The 17643-nt window shown below is 33.7% G+C and overlaps 4 protein-coding genes across 4 annotated transcripts; 1 reads left to right on the top strand and 3 right to left on the bottom strand.

The window, feature by feature from the left end:
- Positions 1-4686: 4686 nt before the first annotated feature.
- LOC139881267 (uncharacterized) lies at positions 4687-5532 on the top strand. Its single transcript, XM_071865772.1, has one exon. It carries the CDS (start codon positions 4687-4689, stop codon positions 5530-5532), a length of 846 nt encoding a protein of 281 aa, XP_071721873.1.
- Positions 5533-7818: 2286 nt separating this feature from the next.
- On the bottom strand, positions 7819-8253 carry LOC139881266 (uncharacterized mitochondrial protein AtMg00310-like). Its single transcript, XM_071865771.1, has one exon. The coding sequence runs from the start codon at positions 8251-8253 to the stop codon at positions 7819-7821; it is 435 nt and encodes a 144-aa protein (XP_071721872.1).
- Positions 8254-8382: 129 nt separating this feature from the next.
- LOC139881265 (uncharacterized) lies at positions 8383-8808 on the bottom strand. The gene has a single exon (XM_071865770.1). It carries the CDS (start codon positions 8806-8808, stop codon positions 8383-8385), a length of 426 nt encoding a protein of 141 aa, XP_071721871.1.
- Positions 8809-14218: 5410 nt separating this feature from the next.
- Positions 14219-16349, bottom strand: LOC139881264 (calcium uptake protein, mitochondrial-like). The gene is made up of 7 exons (XM_071865769.1): positions 16334-16349; positions 16169-16236; positions 15595-15809; positions 15309-15392; positions 14908-15121; positions 14511-14807; positions 14219-14398 (listed from the first exon to the last, which is right to left on the bottom strand). Exons 1-7 carry the CDS (start codon positions 16347-16349, stop codon positions 14219-14221), a joined length of 1074 nt encoding a protein of 357 aa, XP_071721870.1.
- Positions 16350-17643: the final 1294 nt, after the last annotated feature.

Raw genomic sequence — 17643 nt, 5'->3', positions numbered from 1 at the left:
AAAGTCACTGCTTTATAGATAAATAGACATTATTATTTCTCTAATATAATTTTTATATCTTGTAGCTTTTTTTTTCTTCTTCTTATTTGATGCTTCTTTCACATTCATTGAAAAATCAATGCACCATCATCACATCTATTTCTTCTTATAAAAATGACAAAACCTCTGAAAAAATGTAATAAAAATTAAGTTTTTTTCTAAAATCATTTGAAAATTATGTTTACACAAAAAGAAAAAAAAATTACAAAATGATGAAATTGATCTAATGGGGAAAAATAGATAAAACAATGGGCGAAAAAATAGATAAAAAAATAGATAAAATATGAAAAATATATATCAATATAAAGTAAAAAAAATAATATAGAACAACTTGAAGTATAAGAATGAAGTAGAGTAAAAAAAGAGGAAATACTTATAATTCAGTAGACCTGCAATTAATTTTGGACGAAATATTTATAATAATAAAAAAATAAGCATTAAGACTCATTACAAAATATTATGACATAAATAAAATAATATAGATAAAAAAATGCAAAAATAAAATAAATATTGTAGGAATTTATACATGTAAGTGATAACATATATGGTCGAATTTGTAAAAGAAAAAAAATTGAATTGATCTGAAATTTGGGTGAAACTTTAACTGAAATTTATAGCATTGACCAAATATATACTCTCCCCAGCCACATTTAAGATGCCAAAATATTATGTATTAATATCGCTAAAATATAAATCTAAAATATATTACCTAAATTTTTTATTTTTTTTGTATTTATTAATAGGACACGTAGCGATTTGTGGTTAAATTTCGGATAATAAATGATTTATACATGTGAGAAAATACTTTTTTTCTAGACGTTTAAGTTTTTTTACACGTCGCGTCATATGCAGGGGCATACCCACCTTAGAACCAGAATGGATCACGACCTATATTGATTTTGAAAAAATTCTGAACTGAATACATATATCTAAACTATTTTAGCATAATATATAAATTCTATATGTGCATCTAGCCATCTACACAGATTACATATATCTAAACTATTTTAGCATAATATATAAATTCTATATGTGCATCTAGCCATCTACACAGATTATGCAGCCCAAGCTCTAATGGTTAAGGTACTAAATGTTCACTACCCTCAAGTCATGGATTAGAACCTTGCCTGTACTTTTTTATCTTCTTTTTATTATTATAATTTTTTTCAAAAAGAAAAGTAGACATCAATTATGTCACCAGCTTTCCATTTATTTTCATTTTTAATTATTTTCTTTTTTAATTAGCTCTAACTTTCATTTATTCTTCTTCATTTTTTATTGGTTACCTTATTTAAATAAATATTTCAATTTTTTTTATAAATAAGATATTTTCTTTTTATTTCCTATTTCATTTAATTTGTAAGATAACGAAATTTAATATTTTTGACGTGGAAACAACATCGAATCAAAACAATTTACAGGGTGATTTAAATGCTCGAGAGATTTTATATTAATATACAAAGATTGATCACCATGGTTAATGAATAATTAGTTATTTAAAAATATATTTTTTAAGATTTATTCTGATATCATCTTTAAAAAAAATCATGGCGCAACTTCAATTATTTCTGCCCAGTCAAACATCTGATTCTAGTTTCGCCTCTGGTCGTATGGAGATGTGGTATGTATTTAATAGTATTACATGTGTCGGTTTTTCAGGATAGTAATTTAATGTATTAATTTTATACAACTATCAAGTTTTGGTATCTCAGTATTGTGGGCTTCTTCTTTGTATATACTAAAATAATATTTAGACATTGCTCATGGATCGATATAAATTAATCGATGCATTTGATATCTATATATGTTTAATGTAAGACGATAATATAATAATATGTGATGGTATTGATTTTCTTAGCTCCTTGTTATTCCTATCAATAGATTTCATCGGAAACTTATAATAATTTAAATAAGTTTTAATTATTTAAATGAATTAAGCCTTAAAAAAATCACACATTGTTTATTAAAAATAATTAATTGGAAAATAAACTTAAATTGATGGGAGGTTTATGTATATATATATATTTCATTAAATTAATTAAAACTTAAAAAAATCACCATTTTTATTTAAAATAAAATAATAATTGAAAAATAAACTTAAATTTTTGGTGGATTATGTATATATTTTTTAAATTCATTAAAACTTAAAAAAAATAAAAAATAAGCCCACATTTTTTATTAAAAAAAAAAGAAAACTTCTTATTGGACAATACTCTTAAAATGGAGGGAGACTCCACAATGCTCCAATTTTAGAAATTTTGTTTTTATACACTTTGGTGATATATAATAAAGAAGATAATGAATCATTAATAATACTAATTAATGTGAGGAAAGAAAATACTCCCTCCGGATTATTTGAAGTGTCTTGTAATGAAATTTTTTTGGGCCCACTTCAAGTATCTCTTTATGAAATTTTGAAGTGTCTTGTAATGAAATTTTTTTTGGCCACTTCAAATGTCGCTTTATGAAATCCATGCATATTTGAGCTCTTTTTTTCAGTCTTATTCTTGCATTTATTTTAATAAATACTCTATTTTGAATAAACATTTATGATTTTTGAATCTTATAGACAATAGCGAGACTTTTAATTTTAAATCCGTTACAATTGCAAATTCAATTGTAAAATTTATTGTCAAATCAACATCCGACACATGTCGTTTTATTAACGAATAGTAATTTGGCACATGTATTTTAGAACTTTGAGTTTAATTAGGTTTCAAGTTATAATTTTAAGTCAATGATATTATATTTTTTCCTATTCTAATTAGAAAATCAAAACACAATAATAACATAATGATTCTTAATAAAATTTTACCAATTAATTTTTCCTAATATAATAATATTATTCCTAATAAATTTCTTATCTATTATTTTAAAAAAAAATTTCCAAATAAAATTATAATACACTATATATTTTTTTTCTAATTTTTTCATTAAATATTTTTTTCTAATGAAATTCATTATATTTAATTTCCATTCCTTATTACAACGGGCATGTCTTATTTTTTTCTATTCAAATGAGCATATTATTAAAAAATAATTCCTAATCAAATTATAATATATATTATTTTTTCTAATTTTTTATTAAACTATTATTGCTAATAAAAATCCACTATATTTTTTTCTTATTCTTAATTAAAACGGGTATATCTTAATTTTCAAACAATTTATAATTTTTTCTAATTAAAATTCATTTGATTCTTTTTCTCTATTCCTAATTAAAAAATTATATATCTTCATTTTTCACGGCATATTAATCAAAGTATAATATATATTATTTTTTCTAATTTTTTTATTAAACTATTATTTCTAATAAAAATCCGTTATATATTTTTTTCCATTCTTAAACAAGATGGGTATATCTTATTTTTTTTATTAATAAAATCTTGCTATTGTCTATAAGATTTGACACAGACTTAATGATGTTTAATACGAATAAATATAATATATTTTGTATATGATATATTTAAATTATTAATTTTTAAAGATACGATTTTTCATCCAACGGACGGGATACGGACTTGTAATAAATAATGGGCAGGCATATAATTTTTTCTATTTTTAATTATTTTTTAAAAATTCGTAATTTTTATTACGAGACACTTGAAGTGGACCGGAGAGAAATACATATTTTGCTACTTCTTTGATCATTAATTTGTAATTACTATCTTGTTTTTTTTTTTTTTTTTTGAGAATATTAATTATCATCATTGTCTAAGACCTTTAACAATATCACATCTTGAATCTTCGAAGCTCTACTGTTGCGGAGATCTCTAGGTACTTAAAAAGTTTGGATTTATGTAATTAATTAAGATGTAACAGCAGAAACTAATTACATTTTTGCTTTGACCATAAAAAAAATTACATTTTTGCTGTGTGCTGGATTGACGAGTCACGCGGATTGGCAATATTCGAAAGGAATTGAAAAGTTATTTAACTTTATATACTTCAATTTTTGGGCTGGAAAGCTTATGAAACTGGGTCTAATTTTTGAGAAAGAATTTTAAACCTAATTTTCAAAAGAGAAACGGCTACTTCATTAGTTAAAGAGGTTTAGACAGAGAAGATCACTACAACAAAAAAAATATTATCTATCAAAAACTTATTTGGTCAATGTGTGGTTTTTTTTTTTTAATTTTTTTTATATTCTTCACACACACAAAATAAAATAATAATATGTCAAATTAATTGTCAAAGTTAAAAAATATTGACATTTCTTGACATTTTTTATTTAGGTACAGATAGCACAAAATCATGCTGTATAACATTTTTATTTTGACATGTATATTGACCAAATAATTGTCAATATACGTAAGATATGTATATATTTTTTCTAGTGTTTAGTATCTGTTTTCGCTGATTAGATTTTTCATTTAGTTAGGTAATTAATATTTATTTAATTAAGTAATTGGACTATAACTAAAAAAAAAAAAAAATTAAGTAAGGTCTATACATCGAGAGCACATTGGTTAATTGCATAGCCAAAAGAATATCTGCCTTACACGTGTCACTGCTAAAATTCATTTTTTTGCTACATAAGCACCTCTTTGGTTAGTGCTAATCTCACAATTATTCTCATTTTCTTCTTCACTCAAACAAAAAAGTAGCTCTCAATTAATTAGTTTCACCCATTCAGTGTTTTGCACAATGTTGACTATTGAGAAGCTATATGCGTATCACACCATTGACCGTGAGGTCTTCACTCGACTACTGATTATCTTGTCGAGGAGCGTAGCTGAGTCTGTCTTGATAATGTCAACCTGGATGTGGCTTGAAGATAAAGATTATTCCAACATAATCTTCAAGTTGTTCCATGCATCCAACTTAATCCTCAATGATGTTGCTGATGAGGCCGTGTTCATTCTAAACTGCCTTCAATTCGATTCGGATACTTCTATCTTTCTCGGAAAGGACGGTGTTTTACCTCTTACTTCAACCCTAACTCAAAAATCCGTCACCCTCCAAATGATATCTCAAAAAAGATTTACTACCATTATTGGGATTAAGAGTTTTTTAAACAATGTATGCTCTCGAATATTCACTGATATTTTGCAGGATCATGTTTTATCTTGTTCCCATCAATTCGTCCCCAATCGCCCGATTCTTCAATTTTCTCACCCGACGTTCGGATCATTCCGTGCCATCAATAAGAGTTTAGGATTTTATGATCATGCATCTGACGGAATCTGGTCATGGAACCCTACTTCTGATGTCTCAGAGGACGATCGCACTATGTTTCTGACTTTCTCAAGAGGTTTCCCGGTGAGCGATGATGAAGTTCGGTCTCTATTTACTCAAACTTTCGGTGAGTGTGTGGAGAGAGTTGATATGCAAGAAAATATTAATCCAAATGAGCAACCTCTTTTTGCCAAACTGCTTTTACTTTCCATCACCACAGTAGATGAAATTTTGAAAGGCCGACGTGATGCCAAGTTCAGGGTCAATGGAAAACACATATGGGCTCGGAAGTACGAACGCAGAGGCAACCATTAGACCATGACAAAGGAAAACGACACCGTGTGAAAAAATAAGATCTTAAATGCCAAATTATTAGTAAAAAATAAACATTGGTGTGATTGCTGATTTCCTAATAATCATGTTGAATAAAGAAAAATTTTAGTTTCGTTCATAATGCTAAATCCTTTATTTTTTTATCTTCAATTTTGAACCTTAATTATCAAATCTATGAAAAAATATCGCCGAGATCTTCCCAATTTTTTCTTTTGAGAAATTTTTATATATGTAGGAATTTTCCAACACGTCATAATCCTTTAGTATGCGTATCATTGATTGACATTTGTACATTTTTAAAATTTGTCCAATCGTTAAAAAAAGCGAATTTTGACCATGCATGCCTGTCAAAATGTGATTCGTATGTTTAAGATAAGAAGTTTCTGCCTCAGATTTTTTCGTACCTTTCATGTTTCTAGGTGTTTTTCCATTTATGATTCTGATATACATCGATTTTAATTTTTATAACTTATTCTGGATTTCCATTCTTAGATATTTCGTTAATCAACAATATTGTAATTGACCATACATTGAAAACAATCATCAGAATTAAGGACGTACGAATATGTACGCTTAAACTGCTACTCTCTAAAATTTAGTAAAAAATAGGGTGGGTCTAAATCCACTAGTACCTAGAAGCCGACAAATTTAACCTTTAGATTGACTATTACATATTTAAAGCAAACACTCACTAGAAAAATAGGAAAATAATTAAAAGTTGGCAAACTCTACTTATGCAGTTTTTTTCCTCTTCATTGCTGTTTTACCGAGATTTATAGTGATGCTTTGGCCGGAAAATGTTTCCTTGTGAAAGAAGGACCTTAGGGGGATAAGAGAGAGAGAGAGACAATTTAGTGAGAGAAAGTGAATAGTAATGTTCGTACCTCGATTATTGTGCCGACTATGATATTTATAGAGTTTTTTGATTCGAGGTGTTGAGGGTCTTTAGCTGATTGTAGAAGGACCTTAGGAGGAGGTTCAAGATAGGTCTTTATATTTTGATATTTGCACAAAGATATTTTGGGTATAATGACTACTCCCCCAAAAAATGAGACTTTTAGAGGACATATGTTGGGAGAAAGTCTTGAGAGATAGATGAAAGGTAACCTTATGATAGTGTTACCCTTTCGGTGGGTGAGGTCGTTCTCTTATGTTTCCGGATATTTTTTTTTTTTGTTGAAGATTCAACTTGTTCATTGCATCTCAAAAATTGCTACATGAAGAAGAGATCGGGATAATTGGCCTTCCTCATTACGTTTTACATTGGCTAACGCATGGGCAAGACTATTACCCCCTCTTTTCGTGTGAACAAAATTACAGTTGGAGAATAAAGAACAATCTATTCTGATAGTATCAATCCAGGCGTGTGAAGACAAGAATCTGGACTGATCATTTTCTATCAGATTAGATAATTCCAGAGAATCTATTTCAAAAGTCACCTGTTGAATGCCTTCTCTAACTGCCAATTTGATGCCTTGAGATAGAACCATAGCCTCTATAAGGAGTATATCAGGTTCACCCTCTTGGAAATGTGAAAGAGAGCGTAAAACACGCCCTTCATCATCCCTAATAAAAGCCTATAACCCGATTTTTTTAAACTTAGCAAAAATAGCTCCATATGTGTTCATCTTGTATCACCCTTGATCAGGTTTTATCCACCTAACAGGAGGAAGTGTGACTGGTTGGGCAAGTTGTCGAGGGCCAGGCTTTGCAGAACGGAAATCAGCAAGCCAACCTTTTGCAATTTCGCACATTGCACTTGGAATGGAACATTTTCCTTTAAAGATCGCATCGTTGCGGTTCTTCCAAATACACCACAATAATGTATTAAATAAATCCCAGGAGTCAGCAGGAAGAACAGAGTGCAATCTAACATACCAATCCAAAACATTCTCGTTTGGAAAGGATGAAACATCAATATTCGGCAAAAAAGAAATCCATAATCTGGTTGTCCAAGGGCAATCAAGTATGATATGTGCCAAATTTTCATAACACATACTGCAGACAGGACAAGTAATTGGGACGATCATACCTCGACAAAACAGATGGTCGCGAGTAGGGAGGCTGTTGTGACCCATTCTCCACAAGAAAAATTTAACACGTAGCAAGACCCGCAATTTCCATTTGAGGTCCCAAAAGTTAATAGCAATCGGGATGTGGCCTGGTGAGGTAGGCAATGATGTAAAGTACGCGCTTCGGACTGAAAATTGGCCATTCTTTGTACCAGACCATGCGAACGTGTCAGGCCCTACTGGTTGCAATCGAATTTTACTGATAGCGGAAGCTGAAGCAGGACTGAAGACCCTCCTTATCAAAAGGAAAGTTCCATTCTCTTCTGTCCATAGAGAGTAACTGAGAAATTCGGTCAACCCTCCCATTCCATGAAGGTGAAACTGCAACTGGAACCGAGTCCATCAACCAATTGTCAGATATATTAATATTAGTGCCATCTCCTACTCTCCAAATACCACCTTTGCTAAGAACTTCTCTTCCCTCTAATAGACATCTCCAAGTGTAGGAGGGATTCCTCCCGATTTCAGCATCTAAGAATCGGCAATGGGGAAAATATTTGTCTTTGAGGGAGCGAGCAAGGAGAGATGAAGGATCTTGGATTATCCTCCAACCTTGTTTCGCCAATAGGGCAGAGTTGAATGCAGTAAGATCACGCATCCCCAATCCACCTAGCTTCTTGGATCTACACATCTTCTCCAATCCAACCTACCGAATTTTTCCCCCCTCCCCGCCAAAAACATCATATCCCTTTCTCGATTTCCTGAATTATCTTCTTAGGAATCCAAAAATAGGACATGATGTAAGTTGGTATTGCATGGATCACTGCTTCACGAGAACCTCTCTACCAGCCTTTGAAAGAAACTTTGACGACCAGCTATTAATTCTCTTCCATGCCCTATCCACCAAATCCTTAAAAACATTCACTATAGCTCGTCCTACCATTAGTGGCATTTCGATATAAGTGTCGTTCTTTAAGGTTTCCTTCACTCCAAGTAAGTTCAGGATTTGTGTTCGACGAGCTTGGGGAGTATTTCTACTGAAAAATATTCTAGATTTATCATAGTTCACCACCTTCCCGAACCCATTACCATACCGAGCTAGATTTTGCTTAAGTGTCGTTGCTTCTTTTAAAGTGGCTCTTCCAAAGAATATGGAATCATCCACAAATAACAAATGAGAAATTGTTGGAGCTCTTTGACTAATGCGGATACCAGAGAAATTTCTATCTTCTTCTACAGCTCTCATCAATCCACTCAACCCTTCTACACAAATCAAGAACAGGAAAGGGACAGGGGGTCTCCCTATCTAATTCCTCTTCCTGGTGAGAAAGATGGGCCACGCTGTCCATTCACCAATATAGAAAAAGTAACAAAAGATAAACAGGGTAATACTTTCCGTACCCATTCATTACAAAATCCCATAGACAACATAATATGTTCAATAAAAGTCCATTCTACTCTATCAAAAGCTTTGGACATGTCAGATTTAAGAGCAAAAAAACATTCCAAGCCAGTAGAAGATTTCATTCGATGAATCATTTCAAAAGCTAACATTACATTGTCTGAGATAGAACGACCAGCGAGAAAAGCTGATTGAGAAGAAGAAATGACCTTAGGAAGCAACAATTTGAGCCTTGATGCAAGAATCTTTGGAGCGATCTTGTAAATGGTGTTACAAAGGCTTATTGGATGGAGATCCTTCATTGTAGTGGGTAGCTTGGGCTTCGAAATCAGCACCAGTAAAGAAAGATTGAAGTCCTCAGGCATTCCCCCCCCCCTCATTCAAGAAATCTACCACGAGTATTGTAACATTCTTCTTTAATAAATCCAAGTACTTAAGAAAGAAACCAACTATAAATCCATCCGGGCCAAGGGCCTTATCAGGATGCATAAGATGGATAGTTATCGTGACTTCCTCTTCAGTAATAGGAGCCATCAAGGTAGAATTATCCTCTGCCGAAATTTTTGACAGGATGCATCTTGTTAGTCTGAAAAATCACGAGGATGATCCGACGTGAATAAATCAGAGGAATAATGAGATGCCTCATACTGCATACCCGCATATATGTTTTCCTGTCACCGGTAGGAGTTCTAAGACCAGAGATCGCATTTCTTTTTTTCCTCGACAATGCAAAGGAATGTAAGAAACCTGAGTTCTTGTCTCCTTCTTTCAACTAAAGGCATTTTTCCCTTTGCCTCTAATAGCTTTCTTCCTGCTTGCTAATGGTACATATTTTAGATTTGAGCCTGCCTATTTCGAGTCAAATTTATGGTGAAGAGATCCTCAATTGAAGAGACCTGATCAACTCTAAAAGATTGTTTATCTAGCTTGCAAAATTAGTAGGATGGTACCTACTCCAATTTAAAAGGTTGTCTTGGCAGCGTGCAAGCTTTCCACAGAAATCCATCAAAGACAAACACTGACTCCCTTGCTCACATGACGAAGTAACAATATATGTGCACTCTTCTAGCTGTGGCCTGAAGTTTTCGAAGCGGAAGATTTTAGTTTTAGGAAAAACTTGATCTTCATCAAAGTATACTTGTATCGGCAAGTGGTCAGAAGTATAATCAGCTACATGAATGTTCAAAGCTCTCGGAAAGAGTCACGCCCAACTCCGATTAGCCATTGCTCGGTCCAATCTAGCTTCGTAATGATTATTTCTCCATGTGAATGGATATCCTTGAAACTGTAAATAAGCAATCCCAGCCTTAGTTAGTGCTTCTCTGACAGTATGAAGATGAATCCAAAGCCTTTCATTGCCTCCATGTCTTTCTGTATCGTCAATAATCTGATTATAGTCTCCGAAACATAACCACGGAAGATCCGAGCGTGTTTCCGGATATTAAAGTTTTAACATCAAAGTTTGAACATCATATTTTGTTCCATTGTTAAATTTGAATGTATTAGCGATATTATATTTCCCTTCCCTATCTTTACCCACGCTTAAGTTTGGTATTACTCCCTCAGTCCCTTTTTAAGCGTCTCTTTTACTCATTTCATCAAAATTAAGGAAAAATCAAAATAGCTTACATTTGAGACAATAATATATTTGAATAGACAAAAAAAGTCCAAATTAAAAGTCTTTTAACACATAGTAGAAGGGAATGGAGAATAATAAGCAGTATAAGTGATAGTGGTATAATGGACAATTTCACTTCAAATTCCTAAAAATGACACTTAATAAGTGACGAAAAAAAAATTGTCAACAATAAAACTTAAAAAGAAGTAGTAGTTATCAGCCAAAGTAGTCACGCCTAAGCCCAGAAGCTCAACTTAGATCGGCTTACTTAGTTCAGCTTGATGACTTCTTCTCCTATTACCATTTCTATATCAACCTGTATTCAAAATAGTATACACATACACAATTAGATTACAATTAGAATTAGGCTATTGTATTCACATATAATTCTATCACGTCAATGGTCTATAAATTGAGTGATACATCATTGCATAAGATACAACTATTCAATTATAAAAAAAAAAACAAAGATACAATTATTCTAGCCTAATAATCAAGTCTATCATGGTATTAGAGCCACAAGACTAATCGTCCAAAACAAACTTTTTTTTCTACCGTCGCCATGTCTGATCTTACAGCCCCCTCCGCCTCCACAACCAGCCTCATCACCATCAATCTTGTTACTCAAGCTCCTCTCAAACTCACCTCATCAAACTACATGGCCTGGTACTTTCAGTTTTATAACCTATTCATAGGTTACGATCTACTTGGATTTATCGATGGTACTAATCCCCAACCACCACCGACCATCACCTCCGGTAGCACAACAGCCCCGAATCCTGCGCACTCCCTCTGGACTCGCCAGGATCGACTCATCCTGGGTGCAATTACAGGTGTGTTAAGCCCTACAATCATACCCTTTATCTCATCACTTAGCACTTCTAAAGAAGCATGGGATAAACTAGAAGCCATATACGCCAAAGTCTCTCGCGAGAAGATCAAACAAGTAAAAGCAAAACTTCACAAGATTGTCAAAGGCCAAATGTCAATCACATATTACATGCAAACAACCAGAGTTCATGCAGATCATCTAACCTATCTTAAGTCTCCTATGGATCCTGAGGATCACACTGATAAAATACTTGCAGGGTTAGATGATTCTTACAATCAAGTCAAGATCAATGTCAATGCTCGGGAAAGCCCCATATTCTTTGACGAACTGCTTGAAAAACTCATTGTCGCTGAATCTGAGATGCCATCAAATCTTCCAGCCCATTTTCTCGTTATTGTAAATTATGCCAACAGGAAAAATGGTCGAAAGTTTCGGCAAAAATGGCGTCAACAGGGAAACCAAAATTCCAATTCCAGGTCTCAACAAAAACCTGGTCAGCAGAATACTCAACTACAAAACAATCAGCAATAGTGGAATCCATAAAATACTCAGCAATAGTGGAATCCACAAAATACTCAGCAGCAACAAACCAGGAATCCTACCAACAATCAACAATTTAATCGTGTAGGTACAGGGCGTGGTTACCTTGACAAGTGTCAAATCTGCAGCGTCCAAGGTCATAGTGCGACACGCTGTTCTACCTTCCGCATAATTTCGCAGAATGCTAGCCCTACTACTTCATGGCATCCATCGGCCAATCATGTTGATGCTCCAACATTGACCAATTATCCTTCATGGTTGCTCGACACAAGTGCATCTCATCATGTCACCACTGTTTGTACAAGGGTAAAACGAGTCAGAGATGGAGAGCACGCACCTTTTTCCGATCAGCCTTCAAGTTAGGTTTTAGACTAAGGATAGAATGGGAGGTGAGAAGTATTTGAGCGTCTACGGCCTATCCCGGCCTAGCGAGGCTCACCACAAAGCCGAGTAGCTACGTGGTGGATCTCAAGTCTAGAGAGGGAAGTGGCTGACTTCTAGAGAGATAGTGTAAAGTGCCCTTAAGTCTCTTGTGTGTCTCTGAGCGTAAGTCCTAGCTTACTTTGAACATTTGAGATGGATCTTTATATAGGGAAGACTTTTAGGTTTGACTTGGACTGTCAGTGTTGACAGCGACCTGTACAGTTGTGAGGTCGTAGGTCTCCTCGACTTTGGGCACTTCGGCCTCTTCGTGTAGCCTCACAAAAAGATGGAGCCAATGCACTTACCTAGACGATCCCCAACCGGAGGAGCATACGACGGCACGATCCAAATTATTTAAAAGTCCCCATGCCGTATCTACCGTAGATTTGAACAACCTCTCTCTGCACAATACATATAATGGTCAAGGAGACATTATAATTGGCAATGGTCAAGGTTTGTCTATCAGTCATATTGGTAAAACAAATTTACATAACTCTTGATAATGTTTTATATGTACTGCTATGAAGAAAAACCTTGTATCTGTTTATCAATTATGTGCTGCAAATAATGCACTTACTGATTTTCTAGCTAATTCTGGAATCTCTTTTCATACAACTCCGCCTCACACTCCATAACACAATGGAATTTCGGAAAGAAAGCATCTACATATCGTAGAAATTGGTCTGACCATATTGTCTCATGCGTATGCATTTTGTATAGCAGCCTACCTCATCAACAAAATGCCCTCAAAAATCCTAGGTATGACTAGTCTATATACTCGACTTTTTAAGCATAATCCGAATTTATTGAAACTTAAAGTATTTTGGTGTCTTTGCTATCCGTGGCTTAGACCATATACTGAAAATAAACTTGACTCTAGGTCCAAACCATACATATTTATAGGTTATTCTCCATCACAGAGTGCATATCCCTGTTTACATATATCTAGCTCTCGCCTATATGTTTCCCGAAGAAGTCAGGCCCAAGCCCAGCTTAGTTCAGCTTGATGACTTCTTCTCTTTTTAAGATTTTTGTATCAAGTTGTATTCAAAACAGTATACACATACGTAATTAGATTACAATTAGATTAGGCTATTGTATTCACATATAATTCTATCACTATAAATTGAGTGATACATCATTGAATAAGATACAATTATTCTAGCCTAATAATCAAATCTATCAGTAGTAAATAGTAAATGACTAAGATGGAGCTAAAATTTTCTTCCAAACAGCTAAAATTTAGCTATGAGTTCCTTATTTGATCATCATATTGGATCGAGCCGGCAATCTTCCATATTGACTAAGATGGAGCTGCCTGACCTCCCCTGTTAATGGCCTAGCACCATTGTGATAGACCCAGACGAAAGAAAATGGTGGGGTATTCAAAAGGGTTTTTGTTTTATAAAATTTCCCTCCTTTTCACTTAATGAATGGTCGTAGTTTAAATTGGTCAATTATCACTTCAATTCGAGCTCAATTCTCACATAAAAATGTAGGTTGTCTACTTGAAACCAGAGACTATAGTAAACTTTCCTTGCCAATATACATAATAGTACTAATTTTTAGGAGTTGAATTCTAATTTTTAGCAATGATAGAGTTTTACACAGTCACGTACAATTTACTTATAGGCAACAAAATCATACAGTTTGAAGTTTGAACATTGCCAATACAACATCACAGCCAGAACCAAACTTATTAATAAGATGAGTCATACCCCTTTGATTACCATGGAAGCCATCTCCCACCAGAAATTTCACCAACACTCTCTTTTCTAATTTTTTTCAGGTATTCTTCCTTTAATCCATAGATCCCCGAATCAAAGACTTGCTCGATCGAATTATTTCCTATATTGGGACAAAAATCCCATGATTCCACTGGCCACAGGTTGAGGAATGTCCCTTTGTTGCTTATGCAGAACTTTCACAAACTCATCAATGTTCAAACTACCATCACGATTCTTGTCAAAGATATTGAAAATTATTTCTACCACACTGTCCGTGAGAGACACGCCACAGACCTGTATGTGCATGGAATAAATCTATTTAGATACAGAAGCCTCTTGTGTGTTGGGTGTCAGATAATCAAAATGGAATAGCAAATTAGAAAATACCGAACAAGGACGGACTTACATGAGATGCAACTCGTTTGAAGTCCTCCCTTGTCAAGAAGCCATTAACTTTCCCGTAACCAGAAAGCGCAAAAGAGAATGGCCGCAACTTGTCGCGTAACTCTGCAAACTGTTTGAATTCTTCTAGCGTAATGCGCACTTCGCTGAGATGCGGGTCACTGTTTAATCTCTCTACCCTTTTAAAAAGCTCGTTTAAATAGCTCGAATCAGCAGCAGCAATGATAGACAAAGCAAAATCCTTAGCCGATATCTTGCCTTGTGAATTGTAGTCATAGTGAGCAAACTCCAACCTCAATATCTGCACAAGAAAAATAATTATATCAGACAAACTCCATACATTTTAATTACTAAAATCTGCTCACACTAGATCATGATTCAAATTTTATTCATAATCTCACTTCATCATGCAAATCTTTCATAAATTGGATAAATGTTTCATGATGGAGGCGGGCCTTTCCACCCTTGCCAAAGAAGTAATCCAGTGAACCTCCATCCTCCACCGAGCCATTCGCCTTTAACCCACGGCTACGACCATTCCTGTGGCTAGCCCCTTGTCTGTTATGAGCTCTCATCAAAGCCATTACTTTCTTGAATTCGTCCCGATTGATCTCCCTATAAAAATAAAAGATGGTTAGGTAATTAAGGGTTCGTTTGGATGTAATTAAGGGTTCGTTTGGATTTGCTTTTCATGTAGATACTTTTGAATCATTGTTACAATTTTTAAATATAAAATATAGGTTATTTAGTAAAGTATCATCAAACGCTTTCATTATGATTAAAATATTTAAGAAATCCGCACCTGTCATTATCAGTGTCGAACATTTTGAAAGCCACAGAAAAGCACGACTCAGGAATCGCAAGTAGTGTAACAAAAAAGATGTACCTGCAGCTCCAATAAAAATCAATTGAAGGTTTAACCTTCACACCCGTTTTCCATTAATTTATTAAGTATAATTTAACATGATTGTAATTTGTTTATTTATTATATGAAGGGGCAAACCCAAAGGATACAGAAAATGTATCGGTTACAAAGAAGAGAAATTAAACTAATCTAGTTGAAGCTGAATAATTTGTTGGCTACTTACTCCTTGAAAGATATTAAGCCACCGTTGGCCACATCAAAGAATTTGGAAGGAGCGGATCGTAATTCACCCGGACTCCTTTCTCCTTTAAGAAATCCATCCCTCACTAGACTAGATTCTGAAGGAGGAAACACGGGTACCACTGCCCGCATCAAGTCGGACGGTTTCATTAACACTTCACCGTCCGCTGATTGAAATGTCGCAAAGTACTCAAATATCTGCAAAGAGGCAAAAAAGATATCATCATCATCAAAAGGTTCTCACTCATAAATTATTAAAGCAACTAATCAACCAAAACATTTTCATAATCATCCAAAGAAATTATGAAACAAAACACAAATACCAATTATAGCTAGCTAGGTATGATTGTTAAATCTCCTACTTAAATTAATTAAAATAATAATAATAAACAAACAAAAATATATAGAAACAACTGTCAAAATTTAAAACTTTAACATATTATTACTAACCGCACGATTTTGTTTTATCATCTTGTGGTCAGTCTACCAGTGTGGTTAGTAATGCGTTAATTACTAACCCCATGATCTAAAAAAGTCTTAGTGCATTTATTTATTACCTTTTCAGGAGGACTATGTAGTCTCAGCCGTTTTTCATAGTTGAAGAAGACCTTCTTCCTTAATGCATCTAAATAAAAATTAATTAATTAATACGAATGAAAGAAAAATAATAATTAAAATGAAAAAAAAAATGATGGATTTAATTTGTTAATAAAAATAAGTACCTCCAAAAAGAAACATGTTGCTATAATTAGGACCACCGGAAAGATTATCAAAAGTCGGCCACTCGGCAAAAGAAATGTTCGGTTTCTTAAAAAAACTTAAATCTCTCTCAGATGACTGCAACAAATATAGAACCCCTAAACCGGAGCCGATTGTGGCACCAGAAAGCCATTTCATGTGACATCTCCATGAGTTAATACTTTCAGTTGCCGCTTCTATGCAAACGTCCTCTTGAGCACGTGATGAAGAAGTTGAATGATGGCGTAGTTTGAATCTCTGGATGATGAACTTTCGATGATGAAGATCATGATGATGATCAATGACGAATAGTCCTGATGATGAAGATCTTTTGACAATAGTAGAAAGCATATTGTTGGAAGATGGATATGGAAATTTTTAGAGAAGATGAATTTGAATTCACTGATACCATGATATATATATTTAGAAGACAGTTTTGCATGCATGCTATCATAGTAACACGTAGTTAGATGTCGGTGCCTTTTCCGATTGTCGTTTTCATTGTGTGGGGCCTGCATTTTTTCTTACCTCTCCTTTTGTCTATTTTTTTCTTGATTTAAAAACTCCAGTTGAAATCATTTAATGCGTAATAATACTATTAATTTGGTTTATTTTGAGAAAATCGATTGATTTTTGAGAGAGAAATTCTTAGTGAATATGGTGTAACACGCATCCTTACACATTCCATTAAGATTTTGACATGTATATATTTGTTATTATCCTTAATTAAAGTGATATGTGTCCTCAATATATTGTTGTATAGGCAAATCACTTCTAGGATTAAATCAAAAACACAAAGAATATTATCCAGCAATTATAGTGTTCTTACTTTCAAGAACAAAACAAGAATGTTGTTTAGAGAAGTTAGTCTAAAGAAGGGGCAAGGATGATTGTTTATGTTGTTTTGAAAAATACATGTGACTCCTCTTTTATAAATATCTAAAGAGCATATCGGTGACGGGACAACCTTCTCCTTTTGATTCAACCCATGGCTCCATGGTGAATCTATCGTTGATCGCTTCCTTAATGTCTATATTCAATACTCTTATTTTAGCATAAATGCCCTGGAGATTTATGGAGGAATAATGACTGGCGGCTACCTGACCAAAATAAGAGAGCATATTGTTTCATAACCAACGCAAACTTTTAGTGATAAGTAACATTGGTAATCGATAACTATAAGTGTATTTGATGGGTTTTTTTTCGGAAAGGGATTTGATATTGATCATTCATAAGAGGTCAAATCGATTACAGCAATATGATGAAATTGTAAGGGGAGAAATCCCTCGTAAGA

Source organism: Rutidosis leptorrhynchoides, unplaced genomic scaffold (assembly GCF_046630445.1).
Source record: "Rutidosis leptorrhynchoides isolate AG116_Rl617_1_P2 unplaced genomic scaffold, CSIRO_AGI_Rlap_v1 contig138, whole genome shotgun sequence".
In the NCBI taxonomy this organism is placed as follows: Eukaryota; Viridiplantae; Streptophyta; class Magnoliopsida; order Asterales; family Asteraceae; genus Rutidosis; species Rutidosis leptorrhynchoides.
This window is presented reverse-complemented; position numbering and strand designations above follow the sequence as displayed.